This window comes from Chamaea fasciata, unplaced genomic scaffold (assembly GCF_029207755.1).
Source record: "Chamaea fasciata isolate MVZ Bird 193981 ecotype frontalis unplaced genomic scaffold, bChaFas1.0.hap1 SCAF_1, whole genome shotgun sequence".
In the NCBI taxonomy this organism is placed as follows: domain Eukaryota; kingdom Metazoa; phylum Chordata; class Aves; order Passeriformes; family Sylviidae; genus Chamaea; species Chamaea fasciata.
Genome location: NW_027094086.1, coordinates 50,952,382 through 50,977,791, shown reverse-complemented (window position 1 = coordinate 50,977,791; position 25,410 = coordinate 50,952,382). Strand labels below are relative to the sequence as shown.

Here is a 25,410-nt window from a genome sequence, read left to right as displayed (position 1 = left end):
ATTTAAGTGGTGTGATTGAGCTAGCTGTAAAATATTACTCTGTGACACCATTAAACAAAGACTACTTACCTCAGTTTTATTACCATGCTTTGGACTTCTAAAGGTATTTAAATATGCTCTGTATCCTTGGTCTAGCAGAAAGGCAAATGTTTGTATATCAAAAAGTTCTTGAATTGCAAAGCAAGACTAGTTCTTCTCGGAAGACCCATATTATTATGTTGAGTTGAGAAAAGAATTCCACTTCTGAATAAGTCATAGCTCCTGAATATTCAGTGAGTACAGGATTACCCCTTGGAGGCTGATGTAAGAGTAATTTGTGGTTTCTGCTATTACAAAGTAAGAAAGAATGTGAATATTATGATATGATTTTTCTGAGCTTTCACCTTGAAATCAACTGGCAAGAACAGGTTTCTGTGAAATACATGGTTTGTTGATGTAAAAAAAAAAAAGCTATTCTGTTGACTTCACAGGACTAATGCTAATTTATTGTATGTGGCAAACTTCCTTAAAAGCCTTTTGTGGCTTTGTAAAACTGATGATGTAAGATTCAGGGTCTTCATCTGTACATTCTTACAATAAAATTCTTGAGTAATATGAATTTTCCTCCTATTCCAAATTAGTGTTTGCATATAATGAATCAAAATCTTAAAGAAAAGATAATTAATAAGACTAGAAGTTCTGCTGGATTTAGTGTATTTTGCACTTTTGACGTCACAGAATTGTCAGAGTAAAATGTTGCGCACAATTGGTAGGCTTCACAGTGTCTAGGAGCATGAAGCAGTCTTTATCTCTTTGAAAGATATTTCTAAACAATATAAGGTGATGTACATCAGCTTATACTTCATCTAATCTTCTACTCTTGGAGAGTATTCAAGAATGATGCACTTGGTGTTGCTGGATCTGCATTCAGGGAAATAGGGTTTTTAGAAAGTCTAATTAAAGCAGAAATTTCTTGTTTTGTTGGCATTGTAGCTACAAAAAAGAGGGTTTTTTTAGTACAAGTTTATTTGGCTGATCTTAACAATCAGGATTGAAGTGCCTGTAAAATGACACTTTTAATCTATGGCTCGGGAATTGCTAACTTGCTTTGACTTGCCCTTTTTACCCTTGTAGTTCAATAAGGAAATTAGTTCTGAGAAAGTTATACAGTCAAATTAAAGTGTACAAATCATTAGCTCTTGCTCAGGTTTATCATGTGACTGGTGGGCACTGAATGAATGTGGAAAGTGATAAGAAACTGCCTTTGATGTTCAAACTTGAACTTATAAAAGTCAAATTCTGTAAAAAAGTGCTCAAAGGAAAATCAAGTTTGTATTACATGGACTTCTTGACCTATGATGGATTGCAGAGGCTGTGGGGTAGGAAGTCTGCAAACCTGCCTACAGACATTCCTTGAAACATCTTCATCTGTGAACACCTTGGTCCCTTCCTCCAGCTTCATTCCTTTGCTTGGAAACATAATCCCTGAGAACGGAGGTCCTCCTGGTAGATTGTCTTGTGACTTCTTGAGTCTGAGAACATTTATGCAAAATCCTTTATTTATTTATTTAACCTGTATTATTTCAGGTGCTGACAAATTTTCCTGAAGTTGTTGATGTTCCTTATCCTGTGAATTCACCTGTGAAGTATAATGAGATACCTGTGAGCTATGTGTGTAAATGGAAGAATTGAAAAGAGATCTAATTTATTGAATTGTGCATTGAATTTGTGCACAGTTACTGTGAAAATGTTAATATTTAACTGGCTTTTCCCTCCACTCCCCCCTCACCGAGGAACTTGATATTTCAAATAAGTTTAACTTGCATACTCTTGTGAATACCTTTTACTGCAGCAGTTAGTTTGTGGTGAAGGATAGCTCATTGTTACTAGTTGGAACCGGATTTAAAACTAGCCACATCAGCTGCAGACTATAATGGGTCTTGAAAAATCTCAGTGTAATCAAAAGTAGATCATTTGTTGTTCACCCAACTGTGTAATAAGTAGGGAAGCAGTTTAGTTGATGACAGCAAGCAGAGAGGAAAAAAAAATAAAGGAATGTATGAGAGTGTTTGAGGGAGATTTTTTACCATGGTGTTTGAAAAATTTTTGGGTTCCAGTCTTGCATCTTTTATGCATTTGGAAAAGATTACTGACTTCAAAGGAACTTGGAAGTGCATAGCTCTTTCTAAGCCCAGTCAATAAAACTTCTCTAGTTTTAATACTTCTGTGAAGTTCTCAGCTGTGATGGAGAAAATACCCATACAAGCATCTCCTGTCACATATAACTGTCTTCAGGTTTTGGGTACTGAAATGATGATACACCAGGTTCTGCCTGGCCATAACTGAGTGCAAAACTCAGTACCACTCAATGAATCAACGAAATCCAGGTTGCATGTAGGGAATGTTGTTGTTCAGCTTGAAGTCTGCCCAAATGATGTACTTTGTTCCTTTGAAACCATGTATTGTGGCTTTTATTTTTCAGCTGGGGATTGTTGGCATGATGTAGGTTTTATTTAAAAAGCACTCTTCTCTTCATGGAAGCTGGATTATAATTCTTGATATTCATTTAACTTTGAGCAAATTTTAAGATTATGTGAAACAACAGAGGATTCACACACCCCGGAGAAATTTTATTTCTAAGACTGACTAAATAGTGAGCTGGCTTCTCCTTTTGCCTGCATCTGCTTGCATTGCTGAAAGGTCATAGTAAAATCCTAATTTTCTGTAAGTTTTTATATTTATTAGAATAATTGGTAATGTTCTGTTTGTAAACATCTGAATGATGTTTAACTGGAGTGCCTGTAAAGAAAGTCAAACCAAGTGAATATTGTTGTTTAAGTTATGTCTGATTTTAATAAAAAAGTAAGATTGCTTTACTTTCTAAAAGATATTATATGTAGTAAATCATTTGAAGTATCACCATTTTTTTTCCTTCTCATGTGTGCAAGATCTAATCAAAGCTTTGTTCTCTTAAATAATGTTCTGTTTCAAAAGTAGTTTCCTGAATTGCATACACAATACAGTTACTGTTTATCTTGGTGAGTTTATTTCCCCATTTGGCAAAATCAAAACCTGCTTTCATGTGGCAAGTATTGTTCTTGCTTTGGCTTTAATCTGTATTGCAAAAAAAAAAAAAAGAAAAAAAAGCCTAAAAATTTAAATTTATAATGTATGAAAGAACTGATTGCAACCAGATTGGAGCTCAACACAGTATTAATATGCACATGCAGACAGGAATTATGATGATAATAGCAGCTGACCAGGCAGTCAGCTCAAGCAGAAATACACTTCTCTAAGATGGTTGAATAATAGTTTTTCTTTCATCTAAATGTGACTTGTTACTCCAGTATTTGAAGTATCTCCGATGTAGAAGTCTTCCGAATTTGCAAATGCAGCCTTTTTGTGTGAGGTGATGTAGCAAGTGCTGGGTACAGGAGAACATGGTGTCTTTGCAGTAAGTGCACTTCAGTCTGAAGTTCATGTCTGATGCTGTGATGAGTTGGCGGCCAGTGCAGGTTATCTGGCTGCCATGACCAGGTAATTTATAAGGTGATATGAACCTAATTACTGCCCTGCCTACGCACAGAAGTGCTGAACAGTCCTGTTGTGTGCATGGGGATTTCACTTTGGGTTGTCAGAAAAATAGTCAAGATAGCTGTATAGCTTATATGTGTCTTAATGTTACTTAAAAATGTTAGCTATTTTATCATGCTTATTTTAGTCATGTTCAGCCTATTTGTCTCAGTGTATTTTTAGCAGTGTCCGTAAGTAGACTTCTGCTGAAATAACTTCCAACACAGGATGAAATTGTAATGCAAAGAGGTTTTTAACATAGGGTGTAAAAACTTCATCAGAAATGCTATTACAGAGAAGATTACATTTCCTGATAAATTGTAAACCAAAGAGGTTTTTGGGCTACATTTATTAAAAACAAAACAAAAAAACCACGAAAACAACCAAACGCAAAAAAACTCCAAGAAAACCCAGCCAAACCCCAGTTTCTTGAAGCCCTCAGTGGTTCAAGAAAAGCTAAACATTTCCCACAGATGGTTATACACAACTAATTCTGAAATGTGCAGAATAGATATAGATTTCAACTATTACATCAGCACAGACTGATACCCTGGACACAATTAGATGGACCTCTTGTCAAATGCTTGTGCAAAAAATTTATCCAGTTACTGAACCAAATTTTACCCTCTCCCCAGGCAAACCATATACTGCTTTTAAAATTTAAATTTACTACCCTGTTGGCATCCGGTGGTGTTTTACAGTACAATGAAGTGTTAAAATTTCCTTCTTGCATTTTTTTCAGGTCTTTCAAGTTGCATATGTCATCATCAAAGCTGCTAATGCTCCACGACCTGGAAACTGGATTTTGGAGCGCTCCATAGATGGCACGGAGTTCAGACCATGGCAGTACTATGCAATTAGCGATACTGAGTGTTTAACTCGTTACAATATTACACCAAGAATTGGGCCCCCAACTTACAAGAGAGATGATGAAGTGATCTGCACTTCCTATTACTCCAGACTAGTTCCCCTGGAACACGGAGAGGTATCTTTGTTTTTCCAGTCACGGTTTGTGATTGGGAACATGGGGTGATAGTAATTTGAAAACATTTGAATTGCAGTTACGGAGTTCATCACCCTCAGCACTACCAGATCATCTGTTACTCTTCTTTAATAACATTATCTTTACATCATGTACTAGTATGGCAAACTCCTAAATGTTGGGATGAAATATGTCTTTGGCTCTGTGTGTTGCTGTTACTAAACTCTTTGTTCTCTCTTTCCATGTAATTTGATGGTAGCAATTAGCTGTGAATTATTAGTTCCTGTATTCTGAAAAACTACAACAGAGGCTCTTGTTCTGCCAGTTTTTTCATTTAGTAGAGAAAACTCCTGTGTTAGGAACACCTGGTTGTGTGAGATAAAGTTGCAAACACTGTTGAAGTGCTCGGCACAGCTGGAACTCCTAAACAAGCCTTGGCATTGTTTCAAGGATGTAGCATAATTAAAAGGGCTATGAGTTGTGCAGTCTTGCTGTTGATTGTTCTTTCTTTTAACAAACACTATTCAGGGTACTTATGTAATTTATTATGAAGAGGCAGCCACACAATGAAATGATGCATTAAAACCAGTGGTTACTCCGTCGTGATTGCTAAAATGTATGACCGTGATAATAATCTGTGGAGAATGCTAGTAATTCCTAGATTCATAGAAATCAATGTTTTTATTTCATGGTTAAAAAAAAGATTGGACTATATGTAGCCATTCATGTAAAATTAAAACTAACAGCAAGAAAAAAAAACCAGTGAAATTCAATAATGTAAAGTCACACTAACTTTAATAAAATGTTTATTGCAGTGCTGTGAGCATATGATCAACATAGAATCAGCATAGAACTAATCAGTAATGTAAAGTCACACTTTAATAAAATGCTTATTGCAGTGTTGGGAGCATATGATCAACATAGAATCAATGTAGAACTAACAGATCAGATGGAACAAAGAAACCTAAACCTGTCTCTCCACACAATTAACCAGAAAACCCTTAGGCTGACTGTAATGTACATTTAGTAGGCCATACAACTCCAGCTGCAGGGATGCCAGAAATTCGATTTAGTGACTTTTTTTTTCTCGTTCCTTTTTTTTTCCTGATGGTACTGATAATGAATTGGGCTACACTATCTAAAACATGTTTTTTTTTCTGAATGCAGTGATGGAAAAATATAACACAAAAAAGGCAGAATTAAATTTCTGTCTACTGTGGAGAATCACAGAATCTCTTAGTTTGGAAAAGACTTTTAAGGTCATTGAGTCCAACTGTTAGTCCTAGTACCAAGGAGTAAGGCCATCGAGTCCATTGAGTCCTACTATATGAGTTCAGCACTGCCAACTTCACCCCTAAACCATGTTCTTAAAGTGACACATCTACGTGTCTCTCCAGGGATGGTCACTCTATCACTTCCCTGGGCAGCCTTCTCCAATGCTTGAAAAAATCCTTTCTATGCAGAAAACTTTCCCAGTTTTCCATTTAAAACTCCCTTGGCTCAGTTTGAGGCTATTTCCTCTTGTTCTATCACTTGATGCTTGAGAGAAGAGGCTTACCCCCACCTGGTTACAGCCTCCAGTCAGATAACAAGGTCACCCCTGTGCCTCCTTTTCTCCAGGTTGAACAACCCCAGCTCCCTCAGCTGCTCCTCACAGGACTTGTACTCCAGACCCTTTCCCAGCTCCGCTGCCCTTCTCTGGACATGATCCAGCCCCTCATTGACCCTCCTGAACTGAGGGGCCCAGAAGTGGACACAGGATTTGAGGTGTGGCCTCACCAGTACAGAGTACAGGGGAAAAATCCCTGCCCTGGCCCTGCTGGCCACACTATTGCTGATCCAGGCCAGGATGCCATTGGCCTTCTTGGCCACCTGAGCATAGCTGGCTCAGGTTCAGCTGCTGTCAACCAGCACCCCCAGGATCTTTTGTGCTGGGCAGCTTTCCAGCTGCTCTGCCCCAGCCTGTAGCACTGCCTGGGGTTGTTGTGACCCAAGGGCAGGACTCAGCACTTGACCTTGTTGAACTTCATCCAACTGGCCTCAGCCCAGCAATCCAGCCAGTCCAGATCCCTCTGGGGAGCCTTCCTGCCCTCCAGCAGATCAACACACATGCATAAAAGCTGTCATTCACAAAAGACAGGCTGCTCCTTTGTAACTGGATTGTCTGTCAGACAGGAATAGTGCCTGCACAGAATATCTCACAGCCTGCATTAATGAATCTTGTACCTCTATGGAAAAAATATATATTTTGGGCTTTGTAATTTTTTCTGGCCAATTTGTTGAACTTAAGAATGGCCCTCCAAACCAGCTGATATATGTAAGTGCCTGCCCTGTATCCAGCATTTGCTAGCATCCCAGCTCTCTGCCATCAGCTTGGAGTGTCTTGATGTGAAATAATTGTTAGGGTAAGAAGACCACGTAACTAAATATGGATGTTGTTAACATTTTTTACCAAATCTGATATTTTGTCAGTTTGGCTGCTAGATTTTTCTCAGGTTTGAAGAGATATGGCTGCTTTACTGTAAGTTCTGTTGTTTGCCTGATTTATACGTGAAGATCTGCTTCCAGTGGTTTACAGAATCAGTTCAGGACTCATGATGAATTGCAAGGCTTAAGCTGCAGCTGTTTGAAAATGGTCTTAAATTATGAAGGACCTGTGAACCAAAAATACAAAAATATCAGGGTTGTATAAGCTTCTGTAAGCAATATATTAGCCAAATTTAGCAGTGTACAAGGAGAATCATGATGTTTCTTCTTTAGTGTCTTAGTATCCCTTTCATTTCTCCCTTTTTCTGCTTGTTAAGATTTCTTTACAGTTTCTATAAAGATTTAAGTGTAGTGTTACAGAATTTCTACTAGTAGAATTTCTAGACAGTAGAATTTCTGCTGTTCATACTCTTAACTTTAGAGTAAAATAGTGAGTCATAATTTACATTTCATCACTTGAAGGCACTATTTCCGAGTAGTGAGACTATATATTAGGCAGAAAGACTATGTAAAATGAAGTGGCATGTTACACGTGGGAGGTAAGGCCAATTGGTTGTGACAGTCTGGATCTTTAGATCTCTGGTGTCTAAGTGATAAAAAGCAAACACTGTGTTAGAAATTCCACTGCTGTGGTTGGGTCCTGGTCTCTTTGCTGAGGAAATCAAAGGATTGCAGCAAGCCCAGCAAATTCTCTGTCTTTACTGAAAGGTAAATGAGAGTAGGATGTAGTGCCCCATACTGAAGTTGTGTTCGTCTATAGTTGAGTGTGTATGTGTTAATTTTTTTCAGTAAAAGGAGTACGGTGATATTTGAATATTTGACCAACAATTCTGCCTTGTAATTCCCAGTAGAAAACATAACTTCTGTATGAGTATGTCAACCAATTTGCCTGAAGAGAACAGACTGAGATGTGGTGGGCATGTTCTGTCTTCAGTTATATAAAACGTGTACAAAGAGGAAAAATGCCTTCTGCATGTCTGAGACTGGATCCAAAAAGAGATCTGAAATTGTAACAAGGAAAAACATGGTTTAGAGATTAGGAGCATTTCTAACAATAAAGCCGAAAAGGCCTGGAGTACGTTGCCTTGGAGAGTTGTAAAGTCAGCACCGACACTGGTCTTTGAAAATAGATTGGTCAAACATCTAAAAAAACTCTAGGAAATCCTGCTTTAGCATAGGAAATGGACTAGAAGAATTCTCTGTATTTATGTGAGAGCTGAATATTGTATCAGGTGGTACTAATTTGCAGGATGAGACCTGGGAAGCATTTTGGTTTTCATAACTGTTATTCTGTGGTTAAAAAATGGATCAGCTATCAAAAAAGTGGAAATCTTTGAACATGCTGTGTTAGAATATTAAGAAGGAATGGTGCTGATCAATAGACGTCAAAATTATAATTTTGGGAATGTGACCTCTATTACAAGTCTCTGTATGCCTTTTAAATAGCACAGTTACTCTCTAGGGAGACCCTAGCTGTGTTATAGAAGGACGATTTTTTTTAAAAAATAATAATAAAAAAAATCTATAACATGTAGGAATATTTTCAGGGGAAAATTTGACAGTACTAGACAAGATTGAAGCTATAAATTCAAGAGTAGTATACGACACAAAACTGCTTTTCGTGAATGAAAATATGTCATGCACTCTGAAATGCAGCTGACAGGCCCAAAACATGACCTTTTGTTTGTTATGGACACCAGGTGAACTGTTGAACACTTGTTTGTTGTCTGTAGGGTAGGGTTGGGCCTTGTTTTTCTGTTTCTTACGTAAAATGGAGCAGGGACTGTATGGTCATAGGGCACTCTATCCTTGTGTGTTCCTAAGTAGCTTTGGAAAGAAGGAAGGGGCTGTTGCCAGAAAAAGCTGTGCAGTTTATACCAAAAGTCATCTTAGTGTTGGTAACTGGAATTGTGCAAGAAATATGTAGGTCAAAGGAGAGGGTTTATGATGGCAACCCATTGTTTTCAGTTGTCATCTGTGTTGTGGCTTTCCACTGCATTCTCTTATCACTGAGTACTTCTTGCTGATTGTGCAGCCCTGTCACTGCTAGGTGTAGGATTTATGACCCCAGACTGAGAATGTGGACCAGATTATGGTTTGTAGATCTTTCTATTTGCAGAGAAGAAATCTATAAGGACAGAACTGAGCTTATGGCCGGAGTTACATATTCCATCTAAATGAGGGAGAGGAAGGAAGACTGCTGGACCTAGGGACTCACCTTGATACTGTACCTTGGTTTTTCTCCTTATTTCATTTCCACAAAAGCCCAAGAGACTTGGGTCTGTGACGAGCTGATAATGATGGTTTCAGAATAGTGTGAGTCAGGCAGCAGGAATTTTACCTGTGGATAAACAATGGGGAAATAGAAAGAACCTCCAGGTAGTTTAACATATCACCATCCTGAGTTGTTGAGAAACAAGATAAGTTCTGTGGTTTTGATTCTCAGACTAGTGTTTGTTGTGGTGAATGAATCACAGTTATATTTGTGACTAAGCCAGCCTTTCTTTTCAGATTCACACGTCACTGATCAATGGTAGGCCTAGCGCTGATGATCCTTCACAGAAGCTATTGGAATTTACTTCTGCACGATACATTCGCCTGAGGCTGCAGCGTATTAGAACTCTGAATGCTGACCTCATGACTCTCAGCCACAATGATCCTAAGGAGCTAGACCCCATTGTTACGAGAAGGGTAAGCTGATAGTTCGTAAATGGCATTCAGTACAGCTTGATGGGAGAATTTATTCCGACCTATTTGAGAAGAAGTACTTAATCCTTGTAATTCACAGAGTGCCTTTGATAGGTTGTTACATAATTCTTGCCTTGCCTTTGACACCATTAGCAACAATATCTTGTCATAAACAGCTTTTAGAAAAAGCTTTTCAAGATGGCTTTTATTTATTTTAGTTTTATTTGTTTGTGTAAATGATTTGTGCTAGGAGCAGTTTTTACAATGCTTCATCATCAGAATTCAAAATATGGCTTGGCTGATGGAGATGCCACTTGAGGTTGCTCTTAATGCCACTGCAGTACTTTTTGTGGTGCATCATGGATTTCAGGACCCAGTACTGTGGTTTATAAACATAATTATTTGAAAACATTGCTACTGTGAATTTTCATGTCTTGTAAGAATTTTCTTCATTTTTTAAAGGCTGTTATAATCAATTGTTTTAGAGCCTGTTAATTAGTGTAAAGTGTTTGTATAGAATTCCGAGAGTAGTAAATGATTTCCAGATTTGATACTGAAATTGTGGAAACTGTGCCCCAAGCACTTAGGCTGACTTCTTCAGGTTCTCACATAAATTCAATATTTGAAGTCTAAACAGTTCTGCAAGATTTCTGCTTTGTATCTTGCTGTTTTGACCATCTTAATTTGCCCATGACTCATAGGTTAACACCTCAGAGGCTTCAAGATTTTCTGTGAAAGTAGGCTTTCTGATGATTACAGGAGAATATGAAGCTTCCTCTGTAGCTCTTTTTCCTGGAAAACATCTGCAACTCTTCCTTGTGCAGCAACAGAATTCCTGCAGTTTGTGGCTTCTCTGATACAGGCAATCCTTGTACTGTCTGGATAGATGAGTACAGAAGGGTGCGAGGATCTTGGATTTGGTCAGGGGTTGGTGTGTACTTTCAAGGTGTCCATTCAACTGCAGCATTTTAAAGTGTAAAATCTGGATGGTTTGCATTTTCTGTCAAAGAGAATTGCTAGCATGGAGATTGCAAGAGTACAGAGTATTGGACAGCTGCTCCAGCTGTGCCTTGTTGGCAATAGGGAAATAAATGCACAGCCTGAGAGGTGCGATGTTCCCACAGAGCAGGGTGGTTGATAGTTAGATCTTTGGATATTTAGATATTATTGGCATATCAAGACATACACTCCAAAAAGAAAAGTTTGACATGGAAGCATGCAAACATACGCTGGGAAACAAGAATTTGGAGGACAAGCATTGCCACTGGTTTTGTAACATACGCAGTTGTGCAATCCAGGGCTTAGTACTTCTCCACCTAGCACTGCTTAGTGCAGTTTTGCATGGAAAACTACACATATTGGTCTGGGTTCCCAAATCCTGATGTCTCACCTTGAGTCTCACTTTGTTGTACAACCAGCTACAACAAAGATAACCACTTCCAACTTTCTGGATGCTATTTTTATTGTCTTTGAAGACTTTTCTATGGTTCTTGATGCTGATTATGTTTAGTTTCCTGTATATAGTCTTGAAAAAAGCCAATTCAGATTCTGAGTGTTCAACAGCACCTTTATTTCTGTGTTTTTTTTATTTATTTCTGTCTGTAGCATTTGATTCTCACTGGTCTCGCATTCACTCCAAGCTGCACACAGCTGCTGTGAGCCATAGTGTCAGAAAATAAGACAGGAGATGAAGCAGGGAATGCAGTGAGAAATTAAATTCAGCTTTTGTCCTCTTCCTTTCTCAGCCCAAACCTCCTTCTTTGTAGTTTAGGACTTACTGTTCATGATAAGTCCTGAATGATTTTTGTAGTTCAAGCCCATAACATTAAAAATCCTCCCAAAATAGTGGACATAAGAAATTTAAGACCATAAAAAAAAAAAAGTATGAAATCAAAGAAGATAGTGTGCTCCAACTCCAAGAGCCTTCAAAGAAATAACAGTGCAGGAGTCAGCATGTCTGACCACCCAGGGCTACCTCTCTTCCTGAACCAGCTGATGTTAGGGTTGCTAGGTCTGAGAGCATTGAACTTTTCCCTTAGAAGTATCCTCTAAAAGAGTTTCTTTTTCATTCCCCTGTAGTACATAATTCCCAGGATAAAAACAGGCCAACCATGTTGATACTGCAGCTGCAACTGAACGCAGATGGTCATTTCCTGCCTCTTCTTTGCCTTGAAAATTAAATCCTTTCCTTATGTATGTTGTTTTTGCTCACCACCTGGCAATATTAATGGATAGTATTCTGCTGTATCCGCAATTTTTAAACTAAGAGTTTGGATAGAATATTTCACTGGCTACACAGTAGTAGCAAAGAGCTGGTCTGGAAATGAGTGTGCAAAGTGGTTTTAAGGGAGGGGATGTCCCAGTTTTAAAGAAGCATACTCTTAGTCCCTGGACCGATTCTAAAATATGGCATTTTTTTATGCTTTATGTCTTCTTGTAAAGTGAAAAAAATGGGGTTTTTTGCAAGTATATTTTGGCTGAGGTCACGTTTGGTGATCTTTCTCAAAGCTGAGGAATTTTATATGCCTATTTGCAAAGTCAGTTAGTGTTTCATACCAATAGGGAAAAACATGGGAAAAATGGAAGGTTTCCCCAAATGGCAAATATTTTCAAATGTTTCTTTTATTTTTCAAGACACAGAGTAGTTGAATGTTGGCCTTTTATTTTGCAGAGTAGGACGTTTTCCATAAAATGTCTTTTATTCATACCTTTCTCATCTTTAATTTTTTTTGTAGTACTACTATTCAATAAAGGACATCTCTGTTGGTGGCATGTGTATTTGTTACGGCCATGCTCGAAGCTGCCCTTTGGATGAAATCACAAAGGTATTCTTTAATCTCATCATTTTTGCTAAACAACTTTTCCAATTAAATTAAAAAAATCCTAAGGAGAATAAGAAAGAGGAAGCTAAAACAGATCTTACGATGCATACAAATTATTTGCTATATTTTTGGTTTTTTTCAGAGTAAGAATATCTGGGTTTTGTAGTGTAGCTTTCTTGAAGTAAACTCTTCTTCTTTGGCATTGAATTTAAACAATTCAAGGAGCACCACACATAGTCTGTCTTGCAGCACAGGAGATTTGCCCCTCCTGTTCTGGAAAGGCAGTTCCCTAGTAGTTGATGTACCATGGTAGAGCAGTTCAATGCTAGTTGTTGGATATTTGTGGGTCAAATGTGCCATTTGTGCTATTTTTTGGAGTAAGATTGATACTGGGCAGACTTTTGGTAATATTGATTAAATTATCCATTAAAAAGTATTTCAAGGAAGTGGATTTTTTATTTATAGAAATTGCAGTGCCAATGTGAACACAACACATGTGGAGAGAGCTGTAACAAGTGCTGTCCAGGCTACCATCAGAAACCATGGAGACCAGGAACTCTTTCTGCTGGGAATAAATGTGAGAGTAAGTATGCACAGGCATTTAGATAGTTTCATGAAGCTTTGCTCTCTTGTTTGAGGTTGCTTTCATACAGATCTGTACAAATTCCCCCAAAAAATCCACAAACTACTAACTGTCTCCATGGGATTGCTCAAAGGTAGAGAACCTACTTCTAATCATTAATGTTCAGATGGATTTCAATAATGGTTTTCTGTTCAGTGTGACTCCTTGGTTAGTGGAGTTGTCATGTAGTATTGATTTCAGAGTCTCTTTTTCAAAGGGACTTGGGGATTTATTGTACTCCTGTAGAAACTAGCAGATTTACATCAATCATTTTGTTAGCTACTTGAAATGCAAATTTCATCAGTTGATCATAAATTTTGTCAGATGAAGAACTTTGTTCTGATAACAAATGTTTTTACTGGCCAATTACACTTCAGATTGTCTGATAGATTGACTTAGGCTGTGCCAGTATGGCAGAATGTGTTGCTAGGGCTAGTTGGTGCATTTTCTCACTTCACATTACTAATGCATAGCACAAGCTTCAGACAATTAAGAACCTATTGGATAAAATTTAAAGTTCCAGATGGAAAAGAAGTATTTTTAGTTGAAGTCTTTGAACAAGTCATAATGACACTCTTTAAACTAAATAAAGTTTACACTTATGTACTTCTTAGTTGACTTCTCAGATTTTGTCTATAATACAAATAAGAATTAGGCAGGTTTTCATGTGTAATGCAGAGGACAGAAGGAAGGAACAGTTATTGCTAATTGCACACATCACTGTCGACAGCAGTCCTGACAAGATTGTCCTTGTAGGAAATACAGAATGCTGCTAAAAACAGTGCTGTTAAAATGATAACAGTGGTTTTGAAATTTGCTTACTTGCTAAGAAATACAGTGTATTAAATCTGATGAAGCACATGGGAAAAAACACACTTTTGAGGTCAATTGATAGGCTCTTCTACTTACATTTTCAACTTTGAAAAATGTCAGTATTGTAGGGGACGTTACACAGTGTGAATAAGAAAAAAAAATTGGTTTCTTTTCCATTCCTTCTCAGAATGTAACTGTCATAACAAAGCAGAAGATTGTTATTACAACCAGAGTATCGCAGATCAGAAAAGGAGCATGGATGTTCATGGCCAGTATATAGGAGGTGGTGTGTGTTTAAACTGTACTCAACATACTACTGGGATCAACTGTGAAATGTGTGCTGATGGATATTTTAGACCACACAAAGTAAGATTTAGAACATATTCTAATTTTTTTTGTGAATTATAATATGGTATCATGCCTATTTCAGCTGATTGTGATTAATATGTTGGTTTTTATTAGTTGCAGAAAAGCTAAGAACTATAGAGGGTTTTTTAAAATAAATAACATAATTCCAAAACTTAAAAAAAAAAAAAAAAACAAACCAAAATGCTCGTCCAATTGTGTGGGAGGGCAGGTAAAGTTGTTGGAGGAGAATATTGTAAGTGAAGGTAACGCTTGATATCGTAGTGTGGAAACGTACATGTTCTGATAGGAAACCCATTTCTCCTGTGGGTAAAGCTCTAAAAAGGTCCAAAGTACTAAAGTTTCACTGTCTTGTCAAAAGTGCCAAGATTGTGTACCATCCTGTATCAGCCCATTTCAACCAGTGTTGAAAAGGAGCTGGCTTGAAGATCATAATCTTTGGCTCATGAGATGTTGCAACAAATGCTCTTCTTGATATGATTGTTGCAGAACTTTTGCTCTCTGAGTTTACTTTCCAGTGCCACTCTTTGCAAAAAGGGCATAAACTCTTCAAGACATTTGTTAAGATGTGGCTGCCACAGTTAAACGTATGAACTTATATAACTTAACAATGCATATAACTGCAGTGTTAGAGGTCTCTGTATAATGAGACATTCTGAACTAAATTTCTACTCCATATTGCTTGGTTTTGCTTTGGTGGGTTCATGCATATTTTGAAAAACCCATACTTTAAAGATCTGGCATAAATTGATGCAGAGAGCAAGGGTGATTCCATGGGAGTATGGCTAGACAGTAGGTACAGTTCATCCAAACAAGGAAATTTGAGTCAGAGATTGTCTTAGAGTTGCTGTAAGAAGCATTGAAGAAAGGTCTTTGATCAAATCATGGCCATTAAATGTGTATCTAGAGGTCATTACTGATTTGCTTTACAGCTGAAGCACCTCAAAGGACAATTTTCCCTGCAAAAAATAAAATCTTGCCATATGATTTGCACTGCTTTATGTTTCAAAGATTTATAGATCATGAAGTCAGAATGAGTCTTTATGAATAGATAAGCTGTCCTTCCATTGAACGCAGAGCCAAAGATTCCTTTAATTTCCTTCCTCTTTGAACCAGAATATCTTTGCAAAAAGCATCCACTCTTTTCTTAAACATTTCCATATCTTTTGGCAAACCTTCACAGTGGTTAATTGCTGTTACTTTATAAAAATGTCTATTTATGCTGAATGTGTCAGACTACAGCTTCCAGGCATTAGCAGTTACTATATTTTTGTGCTATTGAAGATCAGCTTTTGTTCCCATATTTAAGCTTTTTCTAGACTGCAATCCCGATCCTTCTGCTTGCTAAAGTTAGACTAGTCCATTTATCTGTTTCCCCATATTATCTTTTTCCTGTCTTTATTCGTTTTAGTTTTGGTGATTGAAGACAGGAAACAGATGTAACTTTACTTTTCCCAGTTAATAATTTCGGAATTTAGCAGAGAACTTTTATTTTGTAGGTTTCTCCCTATGAGGATCACCCCTGCTATCCCTGTGACTGCGACCCGTTTGGCTCTCTGAGTTCTGTCTGTGTTAAAGATGAGCGCCATTCTGACTCTCAGCATGGTAAGGAAGCAAGAACTGCCCTTTTCCCTAAATTTCAAGTCTGGCTGTAGGTCACTGAAGTTTGAGGGAACACTATCTACCTTTGAATGGCTGCCTTTTAGGTACCACTTCAAAATACTGGTAAATCTTTGGGAAGGTGATGCTGAGGCATAATGTAGTTTTATGATTTTGGAGTATGTCAGGTCCCTGAGTGTGTTCTCCTGTGGGGACTGTGGGCTCCTACTGTGTAAAGCAATGTGAGGTGTTGAGATCTAACACTGTTGTTTGTGAATGCTGTTACAGCTGTCACAAAATTCATTTTGCTGCAGTTTCTCTGCATTTGATTCTTTAAATATGAAAAATGAATGGCGAAACTGACCTTGTGCCAAGTATCTGTGGAATATGACATGGAGTGTAATAAAAAAGGAATGCTAAATTATTTGTAATTTATCTCAGACATCTTGAATTCAGCGTATTGCCTGCTCTGATTTTTTTTTTTTTTTTCTGCTCGAGGGACTTGGCCAGGCCAGTGTCAGTGCAGGGAAGGTTTTGCAGGAGAAAAATGTGATCGTTGTGCATTCGGGTATCGAGGCTACCCGAACTGCCTGCGTTGTAACTGCAGCCTGGTTGGAAGCATTAATGAAGATCCATGCACAGAACCTTGTCTTTGCAAAGTGAGTACTAAACAGCCATTCAATGTGGACTCTGTGGTTTAACTCCTCTTTAATAGTGAAATTACTTCATTAATTGGGGAAATCACTTCATAAGAAGTAACTTGGAATACTCCTGATAACCTAGAACTTAAAACTACTGATTATTCTCTGTACTGAAAAATATGGTAATTTATGCTGCATAGTTCCGTATGTTACTAATACAACATTTTCTATAATAATGGGCCAGACTGACATTTAAATGAAATCGAGCATGTGTGAGGCAGTCACAGAATGAGTATGCCTAGCTGGGTTTGGTTTTAGGAATGAGCTGATACTTCTCATCAAAGCCACTGATTGCTTGTAAACAAATGTTGTGTTTAAAACATCTGCTTTGTGTGAAGAAACAGCAGGCGTTTGGAAAGAACTATTGGAACACTTGCACTAGACATATGTATGGAATATGATTTACTTACTCAATTACAAAATATAAACCATAAAAAATGTTTAAAAAAAGAGAGCAGTTTTGCAGCATTTTATTTTTTGGCAAATATACAAACCTTTAAAATTTCTTGCAGCTGTAGATTCCACTGAATTTTGTAACTGAACTGTGTTAACATTTGAAGAAGTTACTTAATTTTCTGAAACAATGTTAGAGTAGTTTATGTATTTGTTGCCAAATATGATAGTGAACAGGAGCCAAAGATAACATGGTTTGTTTGACAATTCTTCTGAAAATTTAGTCCTTTTGCATAATTTATCTTACTCAAAAAATCAAACTTACATAAATAAAAAGACTCTGGAAAAACAAAATGGCTTCAATTGCCAATTTAAATATGGAAAGGGAGGTAGGTGCCTTATTTTGAGCTAGGGTAACATTGTATCAGCCAGTGCAGCTAACTAGTGAAAATTTTGGTATAAACTGGACTAGAAACTGCCCCTTTTCAGTGCTGCTGGGGGCATGGGCCTGGCATACAGAATTTCTAGGCCAAATTACAAAGAATGGCACTAGCCAGCAGACCACCTGTGGAGATAAAGGAGAAAAGTTGTGCTCTCCAAATACCAAATGGAGGACACAGGATTTCTAAGCCTTTGCCGACTCTGTGAACGCAGTAGAAAAAGGTATTCTTTTTATGTATGGTGCATTTTGTGATATTTGATCTTTTCTGAAACACTGCTCTTGAAGTGTAGTCTAGTCATTGGGTAAGATTTTTATTTTTCATTAAGAAATAAATAATTTCTGTCTTACAGTGTTAGACACTGAAATGTGTCATCTAATTCCATCCTGAAGACTGGAAAATAAACAAAGCTGAAAAGAGCATACAGATACTATTTCTGTAAAAATCCAAGATATTAAGATCTCATTATCTCAGGGGGCACTTTGCCTGAGATTTTTCTAAAGTTTGCATATGAACAAATAGAAACAGCCATCTTCAACCTGTGAATCAGAACTGGAGATCATAAATTTTTAATGTGCTTTGCAAGCACAGGTTGTACTTTGCTTACAAAAACGCATAACCTGACATGAAGAGGTCTTATGTAAACTTGACGTGCCAAACACTGTTCCAGAAGAATAGACAGTTGGAAGTATCAGATTTCTCTCTGGTAAGCCTGAAATTTGCTCAATAGGATGAGATGTGATGTAAGCCTGCAGTCTGGAGCAATTCTTGTGGCTGAAGTGAAGGTACCCTGGTAACTGCCTCTGAAAGCAGAATTTGATCTACAGGCTTTGCATTTCACATGGGAATGCAGAGCTCGTATAGGCTTCCTCAAAACAGTTGTGCTTCACATGAATGCCTTGCGGTCTTAGTGTCCTAACCATATGTATCAGAAAACTTTGTGAGATACTCCACAAAGTTCGTTTTGCCTTTGTAGTGGAGTTTTCCCGCAATTGAAACCAGAGGTTGAGATTGGAGAGTGGTGTGTGTCCGGGTCTCATCCTGATAGGAAGCTAGGACATTAGCAGAACCTTGTCCCTGGGAGCAGGAAATATTCTGTATCTTAGTGTGTGGAAATGCCCATGGAGATCTGCTATTTACACAGTTTTGTGGGTATTTGTCAAATATTTTCTCTGCTGGTTTTTTGGCGGGTTTTTTTTTGGTTGGTTGGGTTTTTTTGTTGTGGTTTTTTTTTTTTTTTTTTTTTTTTTTTTTTTTGTCAGCAGTAATTGTCTTGACTTTTTTTGAAGAAATAGCCACATATTTGCTGCACAAATGCTGCAAGAAAAAAATAGTGGGTGCACCGTTTTGGTTTTTTTTTTTTCCCCTGTTAATTCTGCATTGAAAGAGGTTTGTAGCTGTTGACTCTGAGCTACCCAGTTTGCCTGGCATAAGACCAATGAAAGCAGCTAAAGGAGTGGAACACCTCTGTTTCTGGAGCGGAACTTTCTGGACCTTAGCCAAAGCATGTTGAGTGGAAGAGTTGCCAGCTAGCATAGTATGGTGTTCTTCCAGGAAGAGGTGGCAGCAGTAGTTAGATGTCAAAGCGTAAATATTAAGAGATGGCTGAGAAACTGTTATCTTGAAGCTGGCTGTGGTGGCTCCAAGAGCCTGGCCTTAAAGGTGAACTTTCTGGATTCTGTCTGGTGAGATATCTGAAAGGTAATCCATCTGGACTCAGAGAACGTGAGATCTTTTCTCCAGAGCAATCTACAAAGTCAAGCTACAAGACAAGTAGGCTGGCAAGCTGGCAGAAGCTTTTCAAACCCTGCCTGTGTGTTGAAATTTGACTACAATAGAACCCTTGCTGGGGCTTGTTTAGATTTTGATAAACTGGCAAATTCTGATGAATTTTTCCAATCAGTTTCAGTTTTAAGCTCTGAGTCTTATTCAATAATCCTGCTGTGCTGAAATGTGTTTTCTTTTATAACCTTCTGAATGCTGTTATGCCTAAATCCCACCTAATCCATGGTATTTGTTACCATAATAATGCTGATGTGAACCAAATGTTATATGCCTTTCACAGGAAAATGTAGAAGGTGAAAACTGTGATCTCTGTAAATCAGGATTCTACAATTTGCAAGAAAGAAATCCTCAGGGCTGCACAGAGTGTTTTTGCTTTGGAGTTTCTGATGTCTGTGACAGTCTTGCGTGGCCTATCAGTCAGGTATTTATATGTTATGTCCATGACCTAATATTCTTTCCTCAGGCAGCTGAAAAATGTACTGTATTTCCCTTTGACACATGCCCAAGATAACTGCAAATTCTGGTATGTGTCTCCTTACAGAGGAATGGATTTTCAGTATCATTGGGCAGCTCTGAGGTAGTCAGCAAGTCATCCCAGTGTAGGCTGTGGACTTGCTGGCTTGCAGTAATATCAGAAGCATTGGGTAGTGAAAGCTGCAGTAATGCACTGGAGAAATGAATTTTTTTTCTGACTGGTAAATGTTTTTTCATGCTGAAGAAATAAACCCAAACTTGTTTCCTTGCCCTCATACCTATTGGACCTCTGGCAATATGGCCAGTGCTCTTTCTTAGCAAACAATTTTGTAAATATCACTGTCTTCTGATTAAACCGTTCTTGAGTTATGGGGCTTTGGGGGCCATTCTTTTTCCACCAAATTCCTTATGTATCTTTGCAGAGCCAGCCACACTTTGGTCTCCTGTTTTGTGTGCAACAAAAAGGGAGGAAAATACATCAAAATGACTGAAATTCTAAGATGATTGATTAAAACTCTCTCTGTGAGAGGAACAAAGTTCTCTCATCTTGGTCCCTCTTCTGGGACTGTAGTTTTCACTTTCCTCCAGCTCAGTCCTGTCTGTAAAATGGAACAATTGGCCTTGAAGCCTTCAAAATTCTGTGTTTCTGTCTCGGAGTTGCATAGGTATAATGTTAATTTTGTTGTAAGGATGAAAATCACACTCGTTCCTGTCAAATAGAGAGGTGGAGACCATCCTAGTCTGAAGTGGCATATTTGCATATACTGGGTGTCAGACTTGGCTAATGAAATTGTTCTAGATCCAACAGTTTAAATGAATATCTAGGAAGAGGTGAATGCTTTCTCAGTGACACAACTGATACTAATATTACTACTCTTGTAGATTTCAGACATGACTGGATGGCTCGTTACTGATCTGTACAAAGCAAGGAGTGTGCAGCCTCAACGAGGCCAATTTGATGGACCCCATCAAATAAGTATTAACAACACTGAGGCTGTGAAAGTACTGAAAAATATTTACTACTGGTCAGCACCTGAGGCATATCTAGGAAATAAAGTAAGTACTCAGCTAAGAAGTCAAAACTCCTTCTTATGTTCTCTGTCTTAACCGTAACCTATTGCTCTATAAATATAGCTTCTGTAGTTAAAGATTACACATAAAACTCAGTATTACTAAACATCTCACTCTATCTCTGCTTTTTAAATCAGAATGTTCCTATGCAGACATTCCTAGTACCATTTTTTTGGTCTTTGAGTTCATCTGTCTCCCCACTTCCTTCCCTGCCTATCCTTGACACAATATTTTCTCTCTTGACTGTTACTGACTTACATGCTCACATTTCCAATGCACTTGGTTCCTATCCCAAAACTTTCACCCCTTATGCCCTATCCAATAACAGTAGATGGGACTAGTAAAATCTCTTACTTGCTCCTTGGCCATCTTATGTTTTCAAACAACTAGTCTTTGATTTTTTCCCTTTTTACTAGCTAAAGCTCTGGGTGTCCTAGTTTTTTCAACAGAATCACAGAATAGTTGATGTTGGAAGGGACCTCTAGGGGTCATCTTGCCCAATTTCCATCCTCAAGCAGGGATACGAAGAGCAGGTTAACCAGTACCTAGATCAGAGAGCTGCTTCTGAGTACCTCCAAGGATAGAGACTCCTCAACCTCTCTGAGGAGCCTGTGCCAGTGCTTGGGCGCCCTCATAATAAGTGTTTCCTGATGTTCAGCAGGAACCTTCTGTATTTCAGTTTGTGATCATTGCCTCTTATTTCTGACACTGGGAACTACTGAAGAGAGCCCAGCTCCATCCTCTTTGCACCCACTCTTGGTCTTTCCTCATATGAAAGATACTTAAAGCTCTTAATCATTTTAGTGGCCCTTTGCCAGTATGTCCACCTCTCTCTTGTACTGGGAGGCCCAGGACTGGAGTCAGTCAGCTGTGGCCTCACCATTGATGAGCAGATGAGAACCTTGCAGCCTTACCTGTAATTATTTATAGTCCACTCTCTCGGCCCATGCAGCTGTGTTTACTATTAGTATAGTGACACAGTAAATGAAAACAAGTGTAAGAAGTTTAACATTAAAGAGCCCTGAGATTTTGCACAGGGCAACACTCACTCAAATTCTGATTCTTAATTATTTAAAATAGGTCTAACAGTTGATTAACTTACTTCGTAGTAGTCAGCAGCAGTTGTGGGGCTAAGGACCCTGAAAGGTGGTGTATGGAATGTGACAGACACCAACATGCTGTGCCCCTTGGCTAGGATGATAGTGTACACCTCAGCTTTCTGTTCAGAGCCCTGTTAGTGTTTCACTGAATGAGAGCACTTACCTGAATCATCTGTAGAGGCTTGAGCTACCTCTCACCACCTGCACAGCAACAAGCCAGCTCTTGTCCCTGTGGTGACACTCATGGCATGTTAAACTTTTCCTGTAAAGTGGTATTTGTATGCCTACAATTGTCTTATAATTTGGACGTTGTACTGACTCATGTTTTTGTGTTGGCTGGAGGTTATCGTGTTGTTAAGACTTTGCTTTTTGTTATTTCAGCTCACAGCTTTTAGTGGAGACTTGAAGTATTCGGTATCTTATGACATTCCAATGGAGAGTGTGGACAGTGATATAGTGTCTAGTGTGGATGTCATCATTCAGGTGGATTTTTTTTCAGCTTGTTACTATGCAGACATTATTAAGAATCTATGAAGGGGTCAAAAAAATAAAATAATATTTCTATAGTAGTAGTTTTGTCAGTTTTAAGTCCCTTAAAAGTCACTATCAGAATTTTATTACTGCTCATTTCTCTGATTTTCCAATCCATTTGTCTGAAATTGTAGGTATACAATACTAATTTTAAATGCTAAATACCTAGAATTAGATCTGTGTGTATATGGGTGAGTTGCTTATTACCAAATATACTAACCTGTGTTTACAAAACAAACTGCAATAAAGTGGAAAGACTTATGCTCATGAAACAAGTGAGAGTTTTTGCTATTGTTTACTTTTCTAAGTTTATGTTGCAGTTAAAAAATAAGGCTCTATAGTGAATCCAGGCACCTCTAAAACCAGTATTTTTTTAATATGTACTTAGCAATAGAACAAAAGAGAAAGGATATTCTGTTTTGTAGAGGTATTTGATTCTTGCAATTCAGTTTATTCTTCTACAAAAAAATTCTGAAGTCTCTGAACCAAGAGAGAATGGGGTTGTGGTCTTCAAGCCGCACAAAATGTTGACCTTTTACTTACTTTTTCTTAATGCAAGGAATTTAATTTGATTGCCTCTTCTCTGTGGGTGTGTGTTTGGCACTAAATGTTATCACTTACTAAAATTTACATGCAAATACGGCAGATGTTTTCTCTTGTCCTTCAATTTCAGGGTAATGGGCAAATTCTGAGTACAAGAGCAGCAGGCTTGTCATTACAGCCATATGAGGAGTATTCTAATTCAGTGAGATTTGTACCGGAGAATTTCATAGAGTTCAATACAAAAAAGGCAATAGACCGGGAAATGCTGATGACTGTTCTGGCAAATGTGACCCATCTTCTGATCAGGGCCAACTACAACATTGCCAAAAAGGCTGTGTACAGGTAAGTGAGATAAAATATTCAACTTAATCTATATACTTATGTTATTTTTCTGCATATGTATCATGATTCTTCGTGGCAGTATTCCTGAAGTTTTATGTTAATAGTTCTAGAAAAAAATGTTGTTTATTGAATTTTCTTAAGACCAGTCTTTGTCCCCAAAATACAGTCATATGGAGTGTGTGGTAAAGGACGTATGATTTTAAAGATATCTGATAGCAGAGATGTTGTCTTCTGCTTTAAAATAATAGTACATAAAAGCCTTATTACAATGGCTGCTTTTTTTTAGAGGGGAATACCTCCAGAATTCTCTACAGTGTGCTTATTTGGATGTATGGCAAGTTAATCCACACTGACTATTGAAAACCTATCAATAAAAACATTGATTGTAATTTCTTTTGATGTTTGTTTGTGGATATTACTGAGACTCATCTCTAGGGGAGTCCTTAATAGGAAAATTAGGCTGCAGTGGATAAGCTGATCATTCCATAGTCTCAAACCAGCATTGGCAGTATCTATGCCAGACCTTATAGATCCTTTATTTTACCTCTTCTCCAAGATATAGGAATAAAGCTGTATAACTCTCAAGGGAATCAGCTACATCATTAACTTACCTAATTTCCTTACGCTCACTGACGGCCTTTCTTCCTCATTTCCTAATTAGAGCATGGTGCTAATAACACTAAAGTTATGGATTCAAATCCCCATATGGGCCATTTATTTAAGAGTTGGGCTTGATGATTCCTTTCTACTCAAAATATTTTGTGAATATTCTGTCACTTGGTTGTATTTCATGTCAATAAAATAGGAACTGATACCAAATTTGCTTTGTGCACCCACACTACTCTGGTGAAATTTATGTTCATATAGGGATAGTGTGTTCATCTTTATGGAATATTTGTTACAAAAATGTTACCTGTGGCTGAGAAGGTTGTCTCTTCCAGTAACAATAATTATAACAGGAGACATCTACTCCCAGGACTTCAAATGCTGTGGTAAGAGTATGATGACAGACTTCTTATGGAAGAGACTTGTACCTGTTCCTCAGTTGTCCCTGCCAGGGAGTAGTGCTCACTGGTGTTACATCCCCAGAAGCAAACTGTCCTGCTGAAGATCAAGTCTCGGGAAACAAATGATGTGATGTTTTCCTGCTTAACCCTAGGCTGGACTCTGTGACCCTGGATACTGCAAGTGCAAATGTTATAGATCTTTCTTCAGCACCAGATGTGGAATTCTGTGAATGTCCTCAGGGATACACAGGAATATCCTGTGAGGTAACTCTTACAGTGTTTTGTGTATACAAAATTTATCTCCTATTGTAAAGGAAATAGGTTTGAAGGCAGGCTGCCTTTAATTAAACTACCACTAAAATACATATTTTGTGGTGAATTGGTTCCTACTATACTTTACGCTATCCTGAAGATATTTTCTTTCAATACTCTAAGTGGGATTTCAAACTTATTTCTTGAATTCTTTTCATAGCCCTAAAAAAGGATGATACACTTCAGATTATCAGTGTTGCAGAGGGAGCAGTTGTTAAAGCTCTGTGAAGCTATTTTGAGCTTACCTTACTCATTAATAGCACTTTTTCTGGATCTGGATCACGTTCAGTTTACTCCTGTCAGGTGCCGTTAAGTTTATGGAGGCAATACAGAACCTTAGCAGGGAGGAATTAGCCTTTGGAAGAACCCACAAGAGTGAAATGCATTGTGCAAGGTGGTGTCTTGTGTATCTGTGAATAGAAGGTTTAGAGAGGCACAGTCCTACTGCAGAACAGCAGGAATTATTTTGACAAATAATTTCAGTATGAAGACTTGTGCTATAGCATTGTTAATGGTTCTGCAGAGGTGGTAGAATAGCTTTTCTATTGTCGCATAATAAGGAATTTCACATTTTCAGCCACACACAAGTTAACTTTCATGTCTCCAGGGAGCAAATGGATGAATCAAAGTTTTATGGAGTTAATTCTTATTCCCTTTATCCAGTGCAGGTAAAAAACAACCACCAGAAAAGAGCTACAGTGACATCAATAGGGTTGAAAGAGCATTCAGTTACCACAGTGTGAATGGGTTGGATGGTGGGTGGTCAAAAGTGCACTCGTT

At 38.0% G+C, this 25,410-nt stretch overlaps 1 protein-coding gene across 3 annotated transcripts in view; it reads left to right on the top strand.

The window, feature by feature from the left end:
* The window catches only part of LAMA1 (laminin subunit alpha 1), a 103,270-nt gene that overhangs the window by 25,120 nt on the left and 52,740 nt on the right, over positions 1 to 25,410 (top strand). For all 3 annotated transcript variants that reach the window (XM_066183143.1, XM_066183152.1, XM_066183159.1), the window contains exons 4-15: positions 4,295 to 4,537; positions 9,533 to 9,712; positions 12,445 to 12,534; positions 12,997 to 13,114; positions 14,154 to 14,332; positions 15,832 to 15,937; positions 16,430 to 16,590; positions 19,531 to 19,671; positions 20,607 to 20,780; positions 22,277 to 22,378; positions 23,100 to 23,311; positions 24,471 to 24,582. In XM_066183143.1, the coding sequence (XP_066039240.1) occupies positions 4,295 to 4,537; positions 9,533 to 9,712; positions 12,445 to 12,534; positions 12,997 to 13,114; positions 14,154 to 14,332; positions 15,832 to 15,937; positions 16,430 to 16,590; positions 19,531 to 19,671; positions 20,607 to 20,780; positions 22,277 to 22,378; positions 23,100 to 23,311; positions 24,471 to 24,582 (1,818 nt within the window). The remainder of the gene's footprint in view (positions 1 to 4,294; positions 4,538 to 9,532; positions 9,713 to 12,444; positions 12,535 to 12,996; positions 13,115 to 14,153; positions 14,333 to 15,831; positions 15,938 to 16,429; positions 16,591 to 19,530; positions 19,672 to 20,606; positions 20,781 to 22,276; positions 22,379 to 23,099; positions 23,312 to 24,470; positions 24,583 to 25,410) is intronic.